Here is an 18321-nt window from a genome sequence, read left to right as displayed (position 1 = left end):
TCAAAAAAGTACTCCAGAGTGTTGTTCAGCATGGGGGTGAGTAGAAAATGAAGGCTAATCATGTTTTGGGTGTACTATTCCTTTAAAGACTGGAAACGCTGTGGTTCCACTGTTAAAATGTCAGCTCAGGGAAATGAATGTGGTGAAATGATGCCAACTCCGTGAATTACAGACTTGTGCAAAGGATTTTGGATAAGATTCTTAACATTTTACACCATTTATACTGGTTAAAGAAAACATCTAGTAAAGGATAACCCCCACCTGAATCTAATGTTTAATTTTGTTAATCAGACTTTTGTGAAAGGAGAGCCATCGTATCATCAGACCTGCAGCATTTTCGCTCAGACCTTTAGGAGAAAAGGAGGGCATTTCAACATGCGAACCTCCAATAGAGGTTCTCTCATTCTTTAAGAGAAGTTGAATACATGTAATCAAGATGAGCACAAAACAGGAACACCATTGCAGATGCAGCTTTGGTATGAGGGACTCCTGTGTGAACTGCCTTCATACAACGCAAGTGTCCCCCATGCGCTCTAGTAGGATGCAATGACGTCATAAGCAAACGTGCTCTGTGGTTACGGAAGTAGACGTGGATGGTAGTGCTAGAGCGCCTCTAGCGACCTTTTCCAACCTTAAAAACTCAATCTTTTCAAGATTGTGAAAAAACAAAAAACAAACCTGCTCTCCGCATCATCGTCCACCATGGTTGTTGTTTTTCTTACCTCTTCTGCGTAACAAGAAGCAGAATAGTGACCTTTGTGGAGAAGTAATGGCGTTCAGGTCGGATGGATGCGACCTGGCAGGTCAGACACAGGTCGCATTTTAAAAGATCAGATCTATGTTAAGACATGAAAAGATCTGATGCAGGTCACATATGGGCAAAAAAATCAGATTTGGGTCACTTCAGAGGACACGATCTAAAGGAAGAGGCTTTTGATGCTCTGTTGTTCTTTGAGACTCCTGAAGCAGCATATGAAGTTCTGAAGTTGGGTATTAATGTCCTGGGCCATCATCTCAGGGGTGCTGGAGAACGTCTTTTTTGTGAATAAAGCTCAGGCTGCGGCCCTATTCTCAGCCTACTGGTGGACTCCTCTAACCCTCTTCTATTCTGTTTATATTGATCATATAGTTAGAAAGAGAAGGCGGTAGAGAAAGTGGAAACAATGTTTTTTTCCCCTTTATTTGTAGTTTGGATAAGACTTGATCCCTCAGGTTAAGGCAAGATCTAAGCTAAAAAACAAAGAATTTAACTTGGTCATCTATTACCCCATTTACACTACCCTTGAAAAACCGTGCCGAGACTGGTCCGAGCTCAGTAACTGAGATAACTTATCGTGTTTAAATGGAAAGCAAACTGAACTGAACTGAACTAGACCCAACCGAACTGCGCTAACTACAGACAAGTTCCAGAGGTGGGCTCGGCTCGGTTTTTCCCTTGCTTGGGTCTCTGATAACTAGAGAGCCTGAGCAGAACGCGTCATCTCCGTCTGGCTGCACATCCCGATTCACACTCCATTCCAGTAGTTGGCGGTAATTCCCCTCCGGAAACAGAAGAAGAAGAACAACTTCTTCAGCTATAAACAACAATCGAAATCTTCTCCATGCAACATTTTAAATAATGGCATTTTAAATATTAACACCGAAGTACAGCAATAATAATCAAGCATAACTTTCTGAATGTGACGGGTGCCGCCATTTTGATTTGCTTGATTCTCTCCTCCTTCTTCTTGTGTTTTATGGTGGTTGGCAAACAACTTTTGGTGCATTACGGCCACCAACTGCTTGATTTCCTCGTTCAATACTGGAAGTAATACCACAGATCGTCACTAGGTGGCGAGGAACCGAGATAGCGTGATGTGTAAACGGTCGTCAGAACCGAGCTCGGCCTGGTTAACTGATCCGAGCTCGGACCGGTCTCGGCACGGATCGGTTTTTCAAGGGTAGCGTAAATGGGGCTTTAGTGTCCTTCACTTATGACTATGAGACATCAATGGTTGAAATAAACTCTCTTTGGACAAATGAACCTGAAACTGTTCTATGTGGATAAAATAATTATAACTATACTAGAATTAGGAACGTCGCAATATCATTTTTTCATTTCTGGTATGATACAGATATTGCAGCTTTGAGTTGCGGCTGACACTGATAGGGGCCCGATATGATATCTTTCTTCTTCATTATTAATTTCTGTAGTGTGGAGTGAGTCAACAATAACATTTAAGCTCAATTCTTAGACTAATAGAGAATGGATTCAAAAAGAAAAATAATAAATAAAAAGAAACTTTTACATGGAAGGAATTATCATATTTATATTAAAGGTTTTAAATGCATTTCAGTAGAATTCAGTATGAATTTTATGGCTCACATCAGACGATATCAACATTGGGACACTTCTAAGTAGAATATAAAACTAGTTTTGTCTAAGATGTCCATTATATTGGCTTTATTAAGGTTTAAAATTAGGGTTGAAACAATTAAATTAATCATGATTCATTGATTATTGAAATAATCGACAACTAATTTAGTAATCGATTAATCGTTAACTGGAGTATAGAGACTCTAATAGATGCCTTTAGCTGACAAAAGTGACTCACTTAGAGCAGTTTAATATAAAAACAAAATTGTCAATATGCTCGACCCAGAACTCCTCAAGTGGAAAAGTTTCACTTTAACCTGGTTTCATTCTGCAAAAAAACATTTTTCTGTAAAGAATCATTGGCTATCCGATTATTAATCCATTAATCGCAAAAAGTAACCGACAGATTAATCGATTTTCAAAATAATAATTAGTTGCGGCTCTAGTTTAAAGGGTTATTTTGAGATAAAATCTCAAACTGGCTGTGAATAAACGCTATAGTTGGTGCAGGGAGTCCGTTCATAGCACCGCTTACAGTAGACTCCAAACTCTCGTAGGATTACGTGTTTATTCTCCATTTATGTAATTGTTGGTGTGGCGTATTATGATCCCATTAGATTACGCTTTAAGCCAATAGTGCAATTAATGGTTTGTTGTTGCATAGAGGAATTGGTCGGCATGTTTAATATAAAATCTGTTTAACATTAACTTTCCCTTCAGTCACTCATTTGTGTTTCACCAATGTCAAAACTTTTATAATAACTGAAATTGTCTTTTATCCTGTTCTACCTCTATAACTATTTTAACTCTCCCTCTATGTGTCCCTTTGCTCTGGGTGATGTGCAATCCAGTGGTTAAATGTATTCGTGTCATATTGCTTAAAATGATTTTATATTAAAACATTTTTCTCTGTTCTTAATTATTCATGTTCTCTTTGACCTTTACTATATATATTTTAACATAAATCCATAATGTTTTCAAGTTAATTTAAAGTTTCTTTTGTTTTAGTCTTTGAGCACAAAACTGAATAAAATCTTAAACTGTTTCATAATTTAACTGTACATTTAAAGAATGATCACAGTTCTGTAGATTCCTACACTGTAAGGTGTAGATTTTGTTATATAGATGCAGCATTAAAATGTGTAGTGCTATTTTATGACCTTTCATCTTTTTCATCTTAAAATGTGCAAAAGTTTCATGATCAGATTGTGACGCACACGTCTAAATGAGGTAGTTTTATAGGAAACACACTGATGACCCGGTAATCCGTTGTTTTGCGTGTAGATGGGTTTAACCAGGCCTCTGCGGGGCCCAGTGGTAACCAGGGTCAAATGATGGGCGTGAGTGGAAGGGGAGGAGCCATTGCCCCAGAGGGAGCAACAAATATGGGGACACCTTTGATGTCAGAGAATGGAGCCATGGTAACGTATCTGAAAACGCTTTTCTATTCATGAAAACGGTCAGGTCTAAAAACCAGAAAACATTTCACAGCAGTATTGAAAGAAATATAGCATTTTGTCCAATTTTTTATTTATATATATATATATATATATATATATATATATATATATATATATATATATATATATATATATATATATATATATATATAGACTTTGCTTTGAAAAATATTCAACACCTTGCAGATGTACATAACCTTCAAATTATTTCACATTGCCCAGTAAATTGACATAATAAAGCACCGCTGTGAACCTGTAAGGCTGACGGTGCAATCAGATAGTATTCATATCATTTTCCCACATGTGGTTATCTCACACCCTTATTTTAAACAGCATTAATACTCACTTTTAAAAATAGTAAAACGTTTTTAGACTTAGACAACTGTTATTTCATTTTGTACAGCATTGGGAGAAAAAACTTGGTGCAAAAAAAAAAACCTTGATATGGAAGTTTAGAGCATTAAATATATATGGTTCAATTATGCACTGTTTTTGTTTTGAGTTTGACAATTTTTTATTGCACATAGAAAGCTAAAACTGTCAATGCCGTCAACCAAAATATCTAATGTATCATGAATGTAGAGTTGATGGGAAGGTGCAATGTTTAAAAAAAAAAAAAAAAAGTTTGCAGATGACGTTTTAAAGGCAGACAATTTTCAGTTTATGGCTTCATCTTACCATAAATTTTTTAATTTAAATTTTTTTTTTTTTATATATATAATTTTGAACCCTGACCTTTTCTAGTTGAAATGAAATCAGTGATGACTGAGAAACTGTAATGGACCAACTATAAAACTCACTTAAAAACACCCTCATTGTCCCTCAGTGGGGAAATGTGTCCTCTGTATTCCCAACCGTTTTTCTTTAAGGGCAATAACAGTCTTCCAACATCAAACTCAGCGGCTTCTCCAAAAGCAAAACACTGACTGAATAAAAAGCTTTATTTTATTTTACAGAAATTAGTTTTATTGTTGAATTTCATAGAAGTTGTTAACAATGATCATTGCGCCAACACTCAAAAGAATAACTACAGTTTTCCAACAAAAGCACAAAAGTTTCACCCTTTAAAATAACCAACATTTGTAAGATAAAAGTGTTATTAATGCACAATATTATTTGAAATGATCAAGACAAAAAAACATCCCCTATACCTTTTTACAGAAACCTTTATGTCCCCTATTCTCTGCATACATTGCAAACATTAGCTCAGGTTACTGTCTCTGAAACTTTAAGAAAACATCACTGACATTTTTACCTCAGTATGTCTTCTGTAACAGTGAATGTTACAGAACGTTACCTGCTGCTGCATTCATGCTCCTCATTGTTTTGTCACTAAAAACATGCCTTATATCGGTACATTATATTGGATATAGAATGGCCCATAGCTGCTATTTAGTTTTAAAGCCAATTTTGTCCGATACTGGGAACATGCCATTATTGTCCCTAATTTCCTCCATAGCTCATCAGCTTTTTGCGCTTGAAAATGGCTATTCTTTACCCAAAAAAGATAGTTATGCTTTTATTTTTTTATTTTTATTTTATTTTACAGTGTGTAGCTAAATTCAGAGCTGTTTTGCAGAAACAAATCCTGCTTTTTAATTGATGTTCCTAGTTTAATTTGACTAAATTTAAGCTATGTTGCAAAGAATAACTGCAAAAAAAAATTCAAACTGCATTTATTTGAATATGTTGGTGAAATACAATAAAAGACCAGAAAACAATAAGTCAAAGTCCTTATTAGAAATGCACATTTGCAGTATAAATTAAACATTTGTTGTTTTTTAAAATCAAGATAAATGTGAAAATGTTTGAGGTATTGATATGTCTGCAAGTCATGTTGATTCAAGCAGTTTTGCTAAATCTTTAATGTTCAGTCTCGTTCACTAATGGTCGTCTTTTTCTTTTCTCTCTTCTCTACGGGTTGATCATGATTTTATTCGATTTTTCTGGATGGCGACAATTGGATCAAACTCTCCTCTTACTCAACTTTGAACTTCCTTTGAACTTCTCCATTTTGGATCAAATGGATAAATGAATAACCTCACCGTTTGAAAACTGTTCCATGAATCTTTTGAACCAAAACCACTGCCACTGTGATCTTGATGTGGACCTCAGCGTAATGACAGGTACCCTCAGGGTGGATCAATGGGGGGTCGACCTGAGGTGGAGTCCCCAAAGTTGCAGCAGCAGGCAGCGGCAGCGGCGGCGTTGGGGCCCCAGGGTGGACCAGCTCCAGGATACGGCAGGGGGAGTCCCGTTTCGGGCGTCTTTGACGGTCCAAACAGCAAACGTCGCAGATACTAACGTCTAACGGTTCTTTAGGATGCAATGTCATCGACCCTCATGTTTACCCGTCAACATCAACGCTCCAGTTTGCTAAACAAAGTCGCATGTTTTCTCTCCTTTAGTGGATTTACTTTTTGATTGATTCTTTTTTAGCATTTTTTCCCTTCTCTCTCATTCCAATAAGACTCTAGTTGATACAAACACATTTATTGGAAAACAAAGTATTTTTAGTATTTTTTTGCAAACACTTTATGATGAGAGGTACGGCTCCCTGAAGTGGACATTAATAAAAGTTCAAATATTCAGATTCATCATTCTGCACCCGACTAATAGAGGTTTATGAAGAAGCAGCACAGGAGCTTTGTTTAGACACCCTCACTGTTTTTTTTTGTGTGGAATTGGCTGCTAGTTACCTTTGACCATGAAAGAAGAAACTCTAAACCAGAAATGTCAAAAGAATCTGACTGCTCGCTTCACCTCTTTCTCATTTTATTCTGCAGGTTTGGTCCTTTTAGAACCAGTTTGCTTGTAGAAAAGGACACCCGTATTCATAGCAGATTAGGTGACGCTCCACGCACACTTTGAGATCCGGCATCTCTCTAAAATCCTCCTATACTGTAGATCTGCAGCAGTTTCCCAGATTAGTTTAGATTTAATTTAAATCTTCAGAAATATCCCACGCAGCAGTCATGATGCCGTTCCTCCTTCCTCTGCTATGCCTCGACTTCCTACGTGTTGCTGAAATCAGTGCATTGGTTTTAAAACGGTTGTTAAAGGACTTCATTAGAAAAAAGGTAAAACTTAAAAAATATCATTTAATTCAAGTTCCGCTTAAGATTTAGAGGATTTTCTCACAACACCAGCAGAAATAAATAAAAGGGGATAGGAGCTGGCAGAGAGGTAAACTGTCCCAGATACGTAAATACAGCTATTAGTACTGGTACTTTAGCAGCTTTTCAGAAAACTTCTTACAAACTTTTGAATGGCAACTTTTTTTTAAACTGAATATGTATATTTTCTGAATGTTGAGTGTTCAGGTTTTTTTTTTTCATTTAAAACATTTGCTGCTGTTAACTAATATAGACTTAAAATAATGTTACAATCTTTATCTGTTGATGGGAATATCACTTGTACAAGAAATATTGTGTATTATGCTAATATTTTAGAAATTGTACAATTCTACAATTTCAAAATAAGAGGATTTTAGATTTATGAATGGAAGAAGCCACATGTACAGTCACTGAGCAGCTGCAGGTTTTATCTATGCTGATTTTCAGGGCAATGACTTCCAGCTTCTTATTGAGGTTTCTATTCTTGCTGTTGAATTAAAAAGCCGACATGTTGTTTTATATTATTTTTATGCTTTGAGTATTTGTGTTTGTGACATCCTGAACTTGCATACATACTAGCGATTACTGTGAAATCCTCCTTTTCTTTGTGTTTGGGAATTGCTTTCCCCATTTTTCACCTCAGAGTAACAGGAAATAAATGTTGGATGTACTCATTGTGTGTCTCGTATTTGATGGTCAAGAGAAATTAATATTTGTGGAACTTTTTTTCTTGTTTTGAACGAACTATAATTTTTTTTTTCCAACAAAAATAAAAATCCTCCACTTGCATCTTTCTCTCTCTGATTGTTTTGAACTTTTAAACACATAAGACACTTGAAATGTACAGTTGGTTTGGTCAAATATCTCTTTATGTTTAATCCCACTCAGATGAAAATATTTAAACTCTTTGACGTTTTCTGTACTTGAAGAAAGGTTTAAAATGTGGAATAGCATCTCTGAACACACATGTTGGACTTTGAAGCAGCAGAAGACAGGAAACGTGGCTGGAAACTTGCTGCTATAACCACCTGAGCTCGGTGTAGGTGGCGTCATCCTGTGGGATATGTTTCCTCTGCACAAAAAAACATGACTTTAATGCTGCTGACCATATTGATCCTTTAAAAAAATCACACTTTGGTTAAACTCTGATACCTAAGCACTGTAGTTTATCCAAGTATCACATTAAATATACTCAGAATGTGTGTTTGTGTACTACAGCAGAATATGTCATTGACTATTTATGCTTGAATCGGTAGTTACTATCTTGATTTTAGTTGTTCTTGTCTCTAAGGTAATTTTCTTTCCTTTTAAAAAATGTTCTCTGCTTTCTAAACTCTGTTTTTGTCAGTTCCATTTTTGAATCCAGTGGAATTAAAATCAGTGTAAATTAGAAAAATATGTTTTATTAGCATTAAATGATTCTTAATAATGCTTTAAAAGTCATTTAAATCCATTTAAAACCTGAAGATCTGCAGGAAGTACTAAGAAAGGACATTTATAAGGCTGTTAAACAGTTACTGTCAAACATCTAGAAATAATTCGATAAAGAGAAGGGGGGAAATGGCAGCGGTACCAAGCATCACAATGCAATCCACTCACAGTTGCTGCTCTTATTTAGCTAAATGAACCCAGTTTGGTTAAGATCAGAGTTTACGGACAAATTGGCTGAAAGATGAGTTTGAAATGTTGGAGGTGCTGCAAGAAAACAGCTGAGACTGAAAGCCTGGTGTCAGGCCTCAGTAAGCAGGTGGCTGTGACACCATCCTGGAGAGGCGTGTCTGCTGTGCTGCTGCCATCAAAGACTTTGTTTATAGATGTTGGAGCCTGGCCTGTTTTGCAGTGTAGTCCTGTTTCTCTTACTGTGACTAACTGGATGTGCTCTTTATATCCTCTGACATGGGAGCTGGCTTTGAGCTCGTCCGCCTGGCTGTGTGTTTCCTGGACGGGGCCGCCTGTGGAGCTGGTTTTCAGTTTCCTTTTGTATCTCAGCTTCTTTTTCTATGTTTGCTTCTGTCTCCTTGAACCCCAGTCGGCCTCGGCAGATGGCCGCTCACACCGAGCCGGGTTCTGCTGGAGGTTACTTCCTGTTAAAGGGGAGTTTTTCCTCTCCACTGTCGCTACAAGCATGCTTAGTGTGGCTTTGATTCAATGAGTCTATACAATCCGCTGGTTTTCCTTAGATCGAAAACTTTGAACCAATCTGACAGTATGACTGGTTGAACTGTCTCTGTAAAGTGACTTGAGATCACGTGTTGTGAATTGGTGCTATAGAAATAAATTGAATTAAATTGAATTGAGAATCCCCACCGATCTGCTTCTACGACATGAACGGGTCGCCATCTGTTAAACGTCAGTTTATCGATATGACACATTTAAAAACAAAAGATGGAGAAACTTCTGCGGGGGAAGCTTGAGATGATAAATGCAATTGAAAAAATTAAAAATTAAACAGGATTCAATATGGAAATAAATTTTTAAATAAGCAGGTAAGTGTGTTTCCTGGATTTTCAGGACATGTTTGTCTCCATAGGTACTTTATCTCTCTCACGGTGTAAAAAATAACTTTGAATCTGAGAAGCAGCAGAGATCCAGCAATCTAAATATGCTGTTTTATCTTACCTGCTCATCAGGACACGTAGACGTCTGTGTTTAGACTGAAAAATGTCTGCTGCTTTTTCTTTCACTGTATTAATATACAGACCTGAGAGGGAGAGGATTTGACTCTTTGATTTCTGGAACTCTTTATTTTTATCTTTTTGCTTTTCCCCTCCATCTTTAATGTGTTTGAACATCTGGTAACTGACGTGGCTTCCTTCCTCTTCCCTGCTCCCAAGAATCTAGCCATTATGTATCTGTGCTTTGAATCGTTCACATACAGGCGGATTAGAACTAATATAACCTTTCAAACTCTATAATTCAGCTTATTTACTCATAATGAACAAAATAATAGTTCTGCATACCTTTAGCTGCTTTATACTCTTGCTTGTTTCAATGCCTCTCTGTTCCCAGATCCCAGTTTTTAAACTTAGTTTTAAATCCTTCAGGTATTTATTTTTTTGCAGAAAAGTTATAACGCAGATAAATGTCTTGGCTCTCGTTTGCAGTCCTGTGATGCATCCTTCAGATGTTCCTAATGCCGTCTACCTTTGAACTGGTTTACTCCCCACTCAGTGTGGTTATTGTTCTGCTTCCACATCATCCAGATCCTTTAGTAAAAGACAATATTCTCATTTATGCAATCAAAATCAGATGCCTTGCATTAAGGCTGTCTGGCCTGGCAGGTTACTTATTTGATTATACAAGCTTTACTTGTCCTTTTTGTACTTTTTTCATATCAGTAACTTGTGGAAATGTTTGTCACATTCTTTTTGCTTCGGATTTTAGCTGTTTTTTATATGCAGGTTAGCTGAATAATGGACCCGAACCCTCTCTGGTCCCAGTCTCAGGAACCTCTGGGTTTTGTTGGATCTCAACATTTTCGGTGAAAATTGCTTTGATCGTTTTAAGGGATTTTTTTCCAGAATTATTTAAAGGTATTGTGGAGGATTTTTTTAAAAGACCCGCCCTCTCCAGTTTAAAAACAAAATGCACGTGCAAGAGCATGCACAAGCCCATTTATCCTCGTGCAAGTCCTGTTTGAAATATTCTGTTCTCATTGCTCATACAAGCCATAATGCTTTGCGAGGAGAGCTCTCGGCGCAAAGCATTCTGGGATATATCTGCCTCTTCTGAGGCCTTTTCTTCTCATACACCTCGTTGACACTTTTTCTCTTACGACCCTCGGCCATTTTCAAAGAGAAAGGTGAGCTTCAATGACTGTCGGAAACCGTAGCTCTCCACAGATATACGCCGCATGTGCAGAAAAAGATATCTAACGGGGCGAGCACTTAGGACAGCCTTATGTAAACATACCACCAGAATGATTGACAACTAGGAGGACCACTTATTTAGATGATCCACCCGCAAATAAAAGATCTTCCTTTATATCTTTAAGTGTAAACCCTAAATCTGACCTGGAGCTGGTTATTCCTCCCTTATAGTTTGTTTTAGTTGTTTTAATAAATCACATCCATCATCTCCAGTTGGTGCATAATGCTGCAGCAAGGTTTTTTTTTTAACGGGAACTAACATTGAACGCATCACAGCAGTTTTTAAAATTGTTAAATGGATGCTTAAGACTCGGTTTAAAACTCTTTTCCTTTAAGACTGTGGAAAATCTTACACTCTGTTTGGTGGACTCTGTTGATCCTTTAAACAGCAGCTTCAAACACTTTTATCCAGATCAGCTTCTGGTTAAAATTATCTTATTTTTTCTTTCAGCTGTTTTTATTTTTTTTTATTTCTTTTTTTTTATTACTTGAATTTTTGTATATTTTTGTTATAACTATTTTATTTGCACTCTGTCGCCCACTTAGATTTACTTTATACGTGTGATAAAGGCCAAATCAAGTTTCCTTGCTGTCTTACTTGGTATTAAAACTTAATTTTTGTTTGTTTATTATATTATCATGTTTGAATTGTTAATGTTTTGTTGAACCCTGCAGGTTATTACATTTTACACATTTTTAAATTATTTCTTTGTACCTCTTTTTGCACAAAGCTTTGCAGTAAGTTTTAATTGTTGTTGTCTGCTACAGGTGCTGGGTGCCAGATGCCACTAATAATGCAGCAATGGAACTGGTAAATGTTTGCATACACACTCAATATTGTTTTTTTTTTTAGGAGCTAAATGCTTATTTTTCCTTTTTTTGGCTATGGATTTTTACTAATACCGAAGTTCGTGATTTATAAATCCTATAAACACTGCAGGTAAGTCAGTTTTTCCAGTGGGTTTGGGTTATATTTCATGTGTTACACTTTAATACTTGAAATAATGATGAATTTCTGAGGAAACTGGTGATAAATAAGCAACATGCAGGATTTATTCTAGATCTGCTCTGGAAAGAATATTAGAAGTTAGATTAAAGGTGCTGCAGCTTTACTGTCAGATGTCTGGACTTTGACTAGGCCGTTTGAAAATCTTGTTTTGTTTAGCTTATTGACTGGTTTTTTCCAGTTTAAGTGCATTTATTATTATTTTAGATAATCTCTATCTTCAGAATGATTTATTTTTGTTAAATTTGTTTTATTTCTGTCCTGAATAAAGTTGATAAAACACCATTTTCTTTCTCAAGCCTCTTCTTTTTGCCCACAATGACTTAACTTCTCTGTTTCCTTATAGATTTCTCACTCTGTGTCTAACTGTTGGGTTCCTGCTCCTTGTTTACTAAACGTGTCTCTAAACAGCAGCGACGCACGAAACATCACATTTGCCTCTGACCTTAAAAGTCGAGTCGATGCCTGAAACACGAAGGAAAACGTGTTGCAGTGAGAAATGTTGGGAGACGGGGAAGGGGGACGTGTTACTTTTCTTCGCCATGCCCAAGGCTGCTCATTACCATCAGGAGGGGAGGTAATCATCGAAGTGATCCACTTTCAACGCGGCTGATTGGGACCAAACTGGGGAATGAATACTTCTCTGTGCTTCACTTTGTGGCCTTGTTCTTATTTAGCCCACTTTATGGCCCACTTCTGTTCTAGATAATCGATTTTTTGGGGTCAATAACCAGTTTTTAAACTCAAGTCCCAAACAGTTATTAGTAAATATTAGACATTAGGGCTGAAACAAATCATCAGATTAATCGTGTAATCAACTAATTTGGTAATCGATTAGTCGTTAACTGGAGTGTAGAGGTTCTGAAACGTCTTTAGCTGACAGAGTGATCCACTTAGAGCAGAAATTATACCTAAATTATTTAAAAAAATACATAAACATTTTGCATTTAAGATAAAAATCTTTTTCGTCTTTCAGTATGCTCTATCCAGAACTCCTCAAGAAGAAAGGTTTTAATTTGATCTGGTTTAATTTTGCAAAAAGTCTTGTTCCAATTATGGATTAATCGAAAAAATAATCGAAAGATTAAGTGATATTTCTTCAAAATAATTGTTAATTGCAGCCCTAAACCAGATTTCAACCTGCTAAGAAACTGCAACTTTTCTTTTAGTTAATTGTTTCTTTTTTTTGCATTTTTATGAAAGTTTGTCCTTCATTATTAGACTGCCGCCTACTTTTAATCAGTTCTCATGACTGTTTGCCTGCAATTTAACATTTTATCATATTAAACCCAGCCCCTAATTCAGGGTTGTTTTATTGCATATTTTACTTTTTTCCCCACATATTTAATGATTGACTAACTGAAAAAAAAAAAAAATCCATATTTCTAAAAGCCTTGCAGCATGGTGCTCTGATCAGATACTCTGGGCTGCAACAATAGACTTTAGAACATCTTCTTGCTGGAAGGTGAAGTCTGCTGCTGATTTGCTCCAACATGGTGTGATTAGCTTTTCCTCCATAGCTGGTATTTTTAAAGTAGGACCAAAAGTTAAATTTCAATCTGATTGCACTAAAGTTCATTCTTCATGTCCCTGACATGGTTTGTTGTTAACTGATGAGGAACTTATGGTTATCTTTAGAGCTGAAACAATCGGATTAATCATGTTAATTGATTATTGAAATAATCATCAACTAATTAAGTAATTGTTAATCGTATATATACGATATATATATATTAATCGTTTAGAGTATAGAGACTTTAAAACATGCATTTAGCTGTCAGATTAACAGTATTAAGCCAAGATTGGAAATTAATAAATATATATTTTATCTTTAAGGTAAGAAAAACTTATGTCTGTCAATATGCTCTATACAGAACTCAAGTGGAAAAGTTTTATGCTGATGAAGATTCTTAGTCATCCAGGTCATAGTCATTCCGTACAAGTTTTTCAAAAACAATCCACTGTACTTGGTTTCCAAGATTTGAAGACGTTTCGCTTCCCCTCCAGGAAGCTTTCTTAATTCAAATGTCTGGATCTGCAGTGAGTTTGAGTCTTTATATAAGGCCTTGTCTATATAATGACTCAAACTCACTTCAGATCCAGACATCTGAATTGAGAAAGCTTCTTGGAGGGGAAGCGAAACGTCTTCAAATCTTGGAAACCAAGTACAGTGGATTGTTGTTGTTTTTTTTAACGTTTACGGAATGGAAAGGTTTTAGTTTCCCCTAGTTAAATCCGGTAAAAAAATCTTTTTACTATCCGATTATTAATTGAAAAAACAATCTACAGATGAATCGATTTGCAAAACGGTCATTAGTTGCAGCCTTTAGTTATCTTGCCATTTACTCCCACCTCTCCAGCTTCTGTACGGTCTCCACTGGACTATTGTGTTGTGAATTTGTCTCTCCTGTGAGTTTAGGTGGACAGTCGTGTCTTGGTAAGTTTGCTTAGACAATCTCCACTTTCCTCCTAACATACCTGCTTTTTTTCCCCCTAGTACTCTCAAACAGGCCTTCACAAAGTGACTTATTACTATCTAGGCTGTTTGATTTCATTTAGGAATAACATAACGTTTTTTTTTTTTTTATTTACATCAAACTTTTCCATATTTGTGTTTCATCTCGCAAATAAAATCTGATAAACTATAAATTTTGTGGTTATAAGTTGAAAAAAGTGACGTTTATGTTTATGTTGGACTTTATTTCTCATTAAAATCGTCTCTTTTTATCCATTTTAAATGCAGACACAGAAGTTTTTCTTCTAAGGGTGTCTATAAATAGTAGCCTGGCTGTTTAAAAGAGCAGATTTTGGTAAAAATAGTGAAGATCTATTTTTTGCAGCGTGGTGGCACCGCCTCCTCTCTGAGCGTAAAGACGCATTAAGAGTTGGAGCAGCGCCTGATAATCCACACAGGAGCTGCAGCTCAGCCTTTCACTCAGCTGGGAGCTGGTTTCAACTCTTAACTTTGTTAAATTTATCAGATTCTCTCCTCAAACCTTTTTTTTTTTGCTTATGTTTTTGCTTCCTTCAGCTTCTGCTGAGATGTGTTGCGCGCTCCTGACAGGGAGGTTATCGCTGTGTCACTTAAGGACATCTGGATACTGAGGGACTGGATGGATAGCATGTCTCCGCAGCAGCGGCAGGACAGCCTCACCCGGGGCGGCCAGCAGGAAAACAGACGGGTGAGATTTCCTCCATCCTCCACATGAATGACTGTTTTATCTGCATGTTTGGGGGGGAGACAGGGCAGGTCAGAGGTCAGGACTTTCACTCAACTGTTAGACTAGAGTTAGGGATGCCTAGATCTTCACATTTTTGTTTTAATGTGAGCAAAAGATATTTGAATTGGATCAAATTAATCTAATAATTGTTTTTATTTGATAAAAAATATGTAGTACTATGCTGTCGAAGACTCTTTATAACGGATGGAGAATAATAATGGATGAAATATGGAGCTAAATAGAAATATACAAAGCTGTTAGAATGGCCTAGTCAAAGTTCACAACTAAAAGCTGTTTACCTCACAACATGGAGGTAGTAAATACTTCAAATTAGTTTATTCTGTAACAGCAACTGTTAAAAAGTTATTCTATCAAAGCTCTGCTGCGAATTCTTCCCTCTCCACTGGTTTTATTTCCATTACCAGCATGATGTTTGAATAACAAACACTCAAACTGGATCAACTCATCCTCTGAGCACAACTGCGTCTTTTTTTTTTTTAATTCTACACCACACAATAGCAGATCTACTCTTATGCTTTCTTCTCGGATGTTGACGCAGTGAAGAGTCCTTTCAGTTTACTGGAAAATGCCACATTTTTTAATTTATTTTACAAAAAACACATTTCAATGAAAGCATGATGACATTCTGCTCTAAAGGCTTTTAATAGTGACCCAGGCCCACAGCATAACACGTCCTTTGCTGTGTTTGACCTGTTTGGAACATATTCCTCCTCTGCTTCACCCTAAACGCCCCTGAAGTGTTTGCTGCTTCTGAAAAACACTCAGTTTCAGTCTCTTCAGGCTGCTTCTTAAATACACTGCAAAAACAATCTAGAAATAAGTAAAAATTTCTTAAATTAAGTTTATTCACCCTTAATTTGAGCAGGTAAATGAGATAGTTTGCCAATGGAATGAGTAATCTTACTCTTACAATAAGATAATTGGATAATATGCACTTGAAATAAGACAATGCAATTGTGTTTTCTTATTTTAAGTGTAAATTGTCTTGTTCCATTGGCAAAATGTCTCTTTTACCTCCTCAATTCAAGAACAAATGCACTTATTTTAAGAAAGAATGACTTATCTAGATTTAGATTTTTTTTGCAGTGTATGGCTGCTCTCCTTGCTTTTAAAGTCACAAACTGTTATATTATGATAAGTTCAGCTCTAGCAGCTGCTGCCCCAGTTTAACCACACATTTTCTCATCTTTCACATGTTAAGTGACGTATAGAAATGGTTGTTATGGATTATTGATTGAAAGTTCAGAGACAGTAGGATCAATCTAGAGAAAAAGCTACACTATTAAAACAGATTAGTGTAATTTATAGGGAACGTTTGGGGTAAAGTGACTATTTAATTCTCATCACTACATAAATGTGTTTTAGGTAACGTTTTCCAGTAAGTGTGTCTGTTTATTAACCTCTAACTGATCTAGAACTGGTTACTGGTTCTATTATAGAACATCTATATCCCCCCGACATTTGGACTGTTTCTGAGTTCTGAATGCTGACATTGTGAAGCAGGGAGGATCAGGAATGTTTCACCGCTGTGCGACCGTGTGAAATCAGTGATGTTAAGAAGTGAAACGATGGGATTGTTGATATTTGGACAGAGGAAGACGGATGAGTCTAGCTTTGTTTGTTTTCTGCTCAGTCCTTTTTAAACTTTGAGATGGGGATTCAAGCAATAAAAGAGTCCTCACTCCACTTTTAATTAGCAAATATTCTACGAAAGAGTTTATGACAGGCTAATTTCATGTGAATTTTAGTTGTGCTTGAAAAGCAAACATGCCGTCGGTTGTAAACGAATCATATATATGCAATAAAGTCGGTGTTTAGCTTCAAATAGCTGCTAAAATACTTAATAAATCTGTGATTCTCTTCGGTAACCTTTAAGACCACAGATCAGACCTTTTTTCCCATCAACTCTGAGCAATTTTCCTCTTCCTACTGAAAGAAAGCACCCCACAGCATAATGCTGCTAACACCATGCTTTACTGTAGGTTGATGTGCAGTGTTATTGTTTTGCATGTGGCTCTGAAAAGTTTGATCTCGGTTTTATCCGACGAAAACATCATCTTCTCCTGAATGCTCGCTGTGTCTCCAGCAAGGCTTCTGGCAAACTGTGCATCAGGTGATCTCTACCAAGTGGGTTAATCTTACATACTATAAAAAAAAATGACAGTTATGTAATGGCTGTTTGTTCCCCCGCTTTAGTCCCACAAATCCTTTCACAATTAGATTAAACGAAACCTATTGATCCCCGTGGGGACACGGAGATAATAGGATACCAATATGGCTGCAAGCAACAGCTGCTGGACTTCAGCGCTGCAGAGATTTGGAAATACTTAATAGGTGGAGAAAGTTAAATCAGATTACTCGTTTTTTTTTCTGTGAATTGGAAAACATTAGTAAGGTCAACTTTTTTTAACCTGCCGCTGCCTGAGAAAGCAAACAATGGCTCCGTAGCTTTGAAAAAAAAAGAAAAAAAGCATGCTTACCTTTAAACCTTCCATTTATTTATAGCCACAGGTCTCAATTAAATCAATCCTAAAGCATTTAACCAAACAAGCAGGTCAGATTTCTATCCAATTATAAGAAACTAAAGTGGGTCAGTTTATAATTGAATAGTTTCTATAAAACCTAAACATAAGATTACCCTAAAAGTATTTTCTATGGTAAATAAGATATTAGTTGGAAGATTCATCTGCAGCAGAAACCTTCAATAGAAAGAAAAACAGACAGACGGCTCGCTGACTGCACAGGATTTGGCGACTGTTTCTGATTTCTCTTTGTTGAAACCTTGTTTTTCTTTCAGCGAATGAAGTTCCAGAGTTACCGACGTCAGTCTGCGCCGTCTCTGGTCATCACCAAGGCTCTCACCAGGTCCAAAACTCTGTCCAGGTACTGACAAAAAAATCCAACCCTGCACAGTCGGTCACTATTATCAGACGTGGCTCACGAGCCAAACTCTAACTAGGGCTGAACAATTAATCGCATTTTCAATATAATCGCGATTGAAAAAAATGCAATTTCCAAATTGCGGACGTCTGCAATTTTTGGCTATGTAACAATTACTAAATCAGATGCTTTCTTTAGGTGTCAGTAAAATATTTACAGTGGATTTGCCTCCACTTGGAAGGGAAGACAGTTGCAGCAGTGAGATAATCTAATTTTATTACTTGTTTTAGAGTTTATATATTCATACATAGCACTAAGTACCAGTTAATCAGTTTAATACATAGACTGGTTTGTTGGTTGCACTTTGGACTTCATGTTCAACAAGGACTGAT

The 18321-nt window shown here is 36.6% G+C and overlaps 1 protein-coding gene across 1 annotated transcript in view; it reads left to right on the top strand.

Moving 5' to 3' along the window:
* Positions 1-18321, top strand: part of arhgap20 (Rho GTPase activating protein 20) — a 45652-nt gene that overhangs the window by 7279 nt on the left and 20052 nt on the right. The window contains exons 3-5 of the mRNA XM_015377839.1: positions 11570-11612; positions 14872-14989; positions 17847-17932. Of these exons, the coding sequence (XP_015233325.1) occupies positions 11584-11612; positions 14872-14989; positions 17847-17932 (233 nt within the window). The 5' untranslated portion in view covers positions 11570-11583. The remainder of the gene's footprint in view (positions 1-11569; positions 11613-14871; positions 14990-17846; positions 17933-18321) is intronic.

The sequence above is a fragment of the Cyprinodon variegatus genome, unplaced genomic scaffold (genome assembly GCF_000732505.1).
Source record: "Cyprinodon variegatus isolate N-32 unplaced genomic scaffold, C_variegatus-1.0 Scaffold9, whole genome shotgun sequence".
NCBI lineage: Eukaryota > Metazoa > Chordata > Actinopteri > Cyprinodontiformes > Cyprinodontidae > Cyprinodon > Cyprinodon variegatus.
The sequence above is the reverse complement of the archived record's forward strand: the minus strand, read 5'-3'. Positions and strand labels throughout refer to the sequence as shown.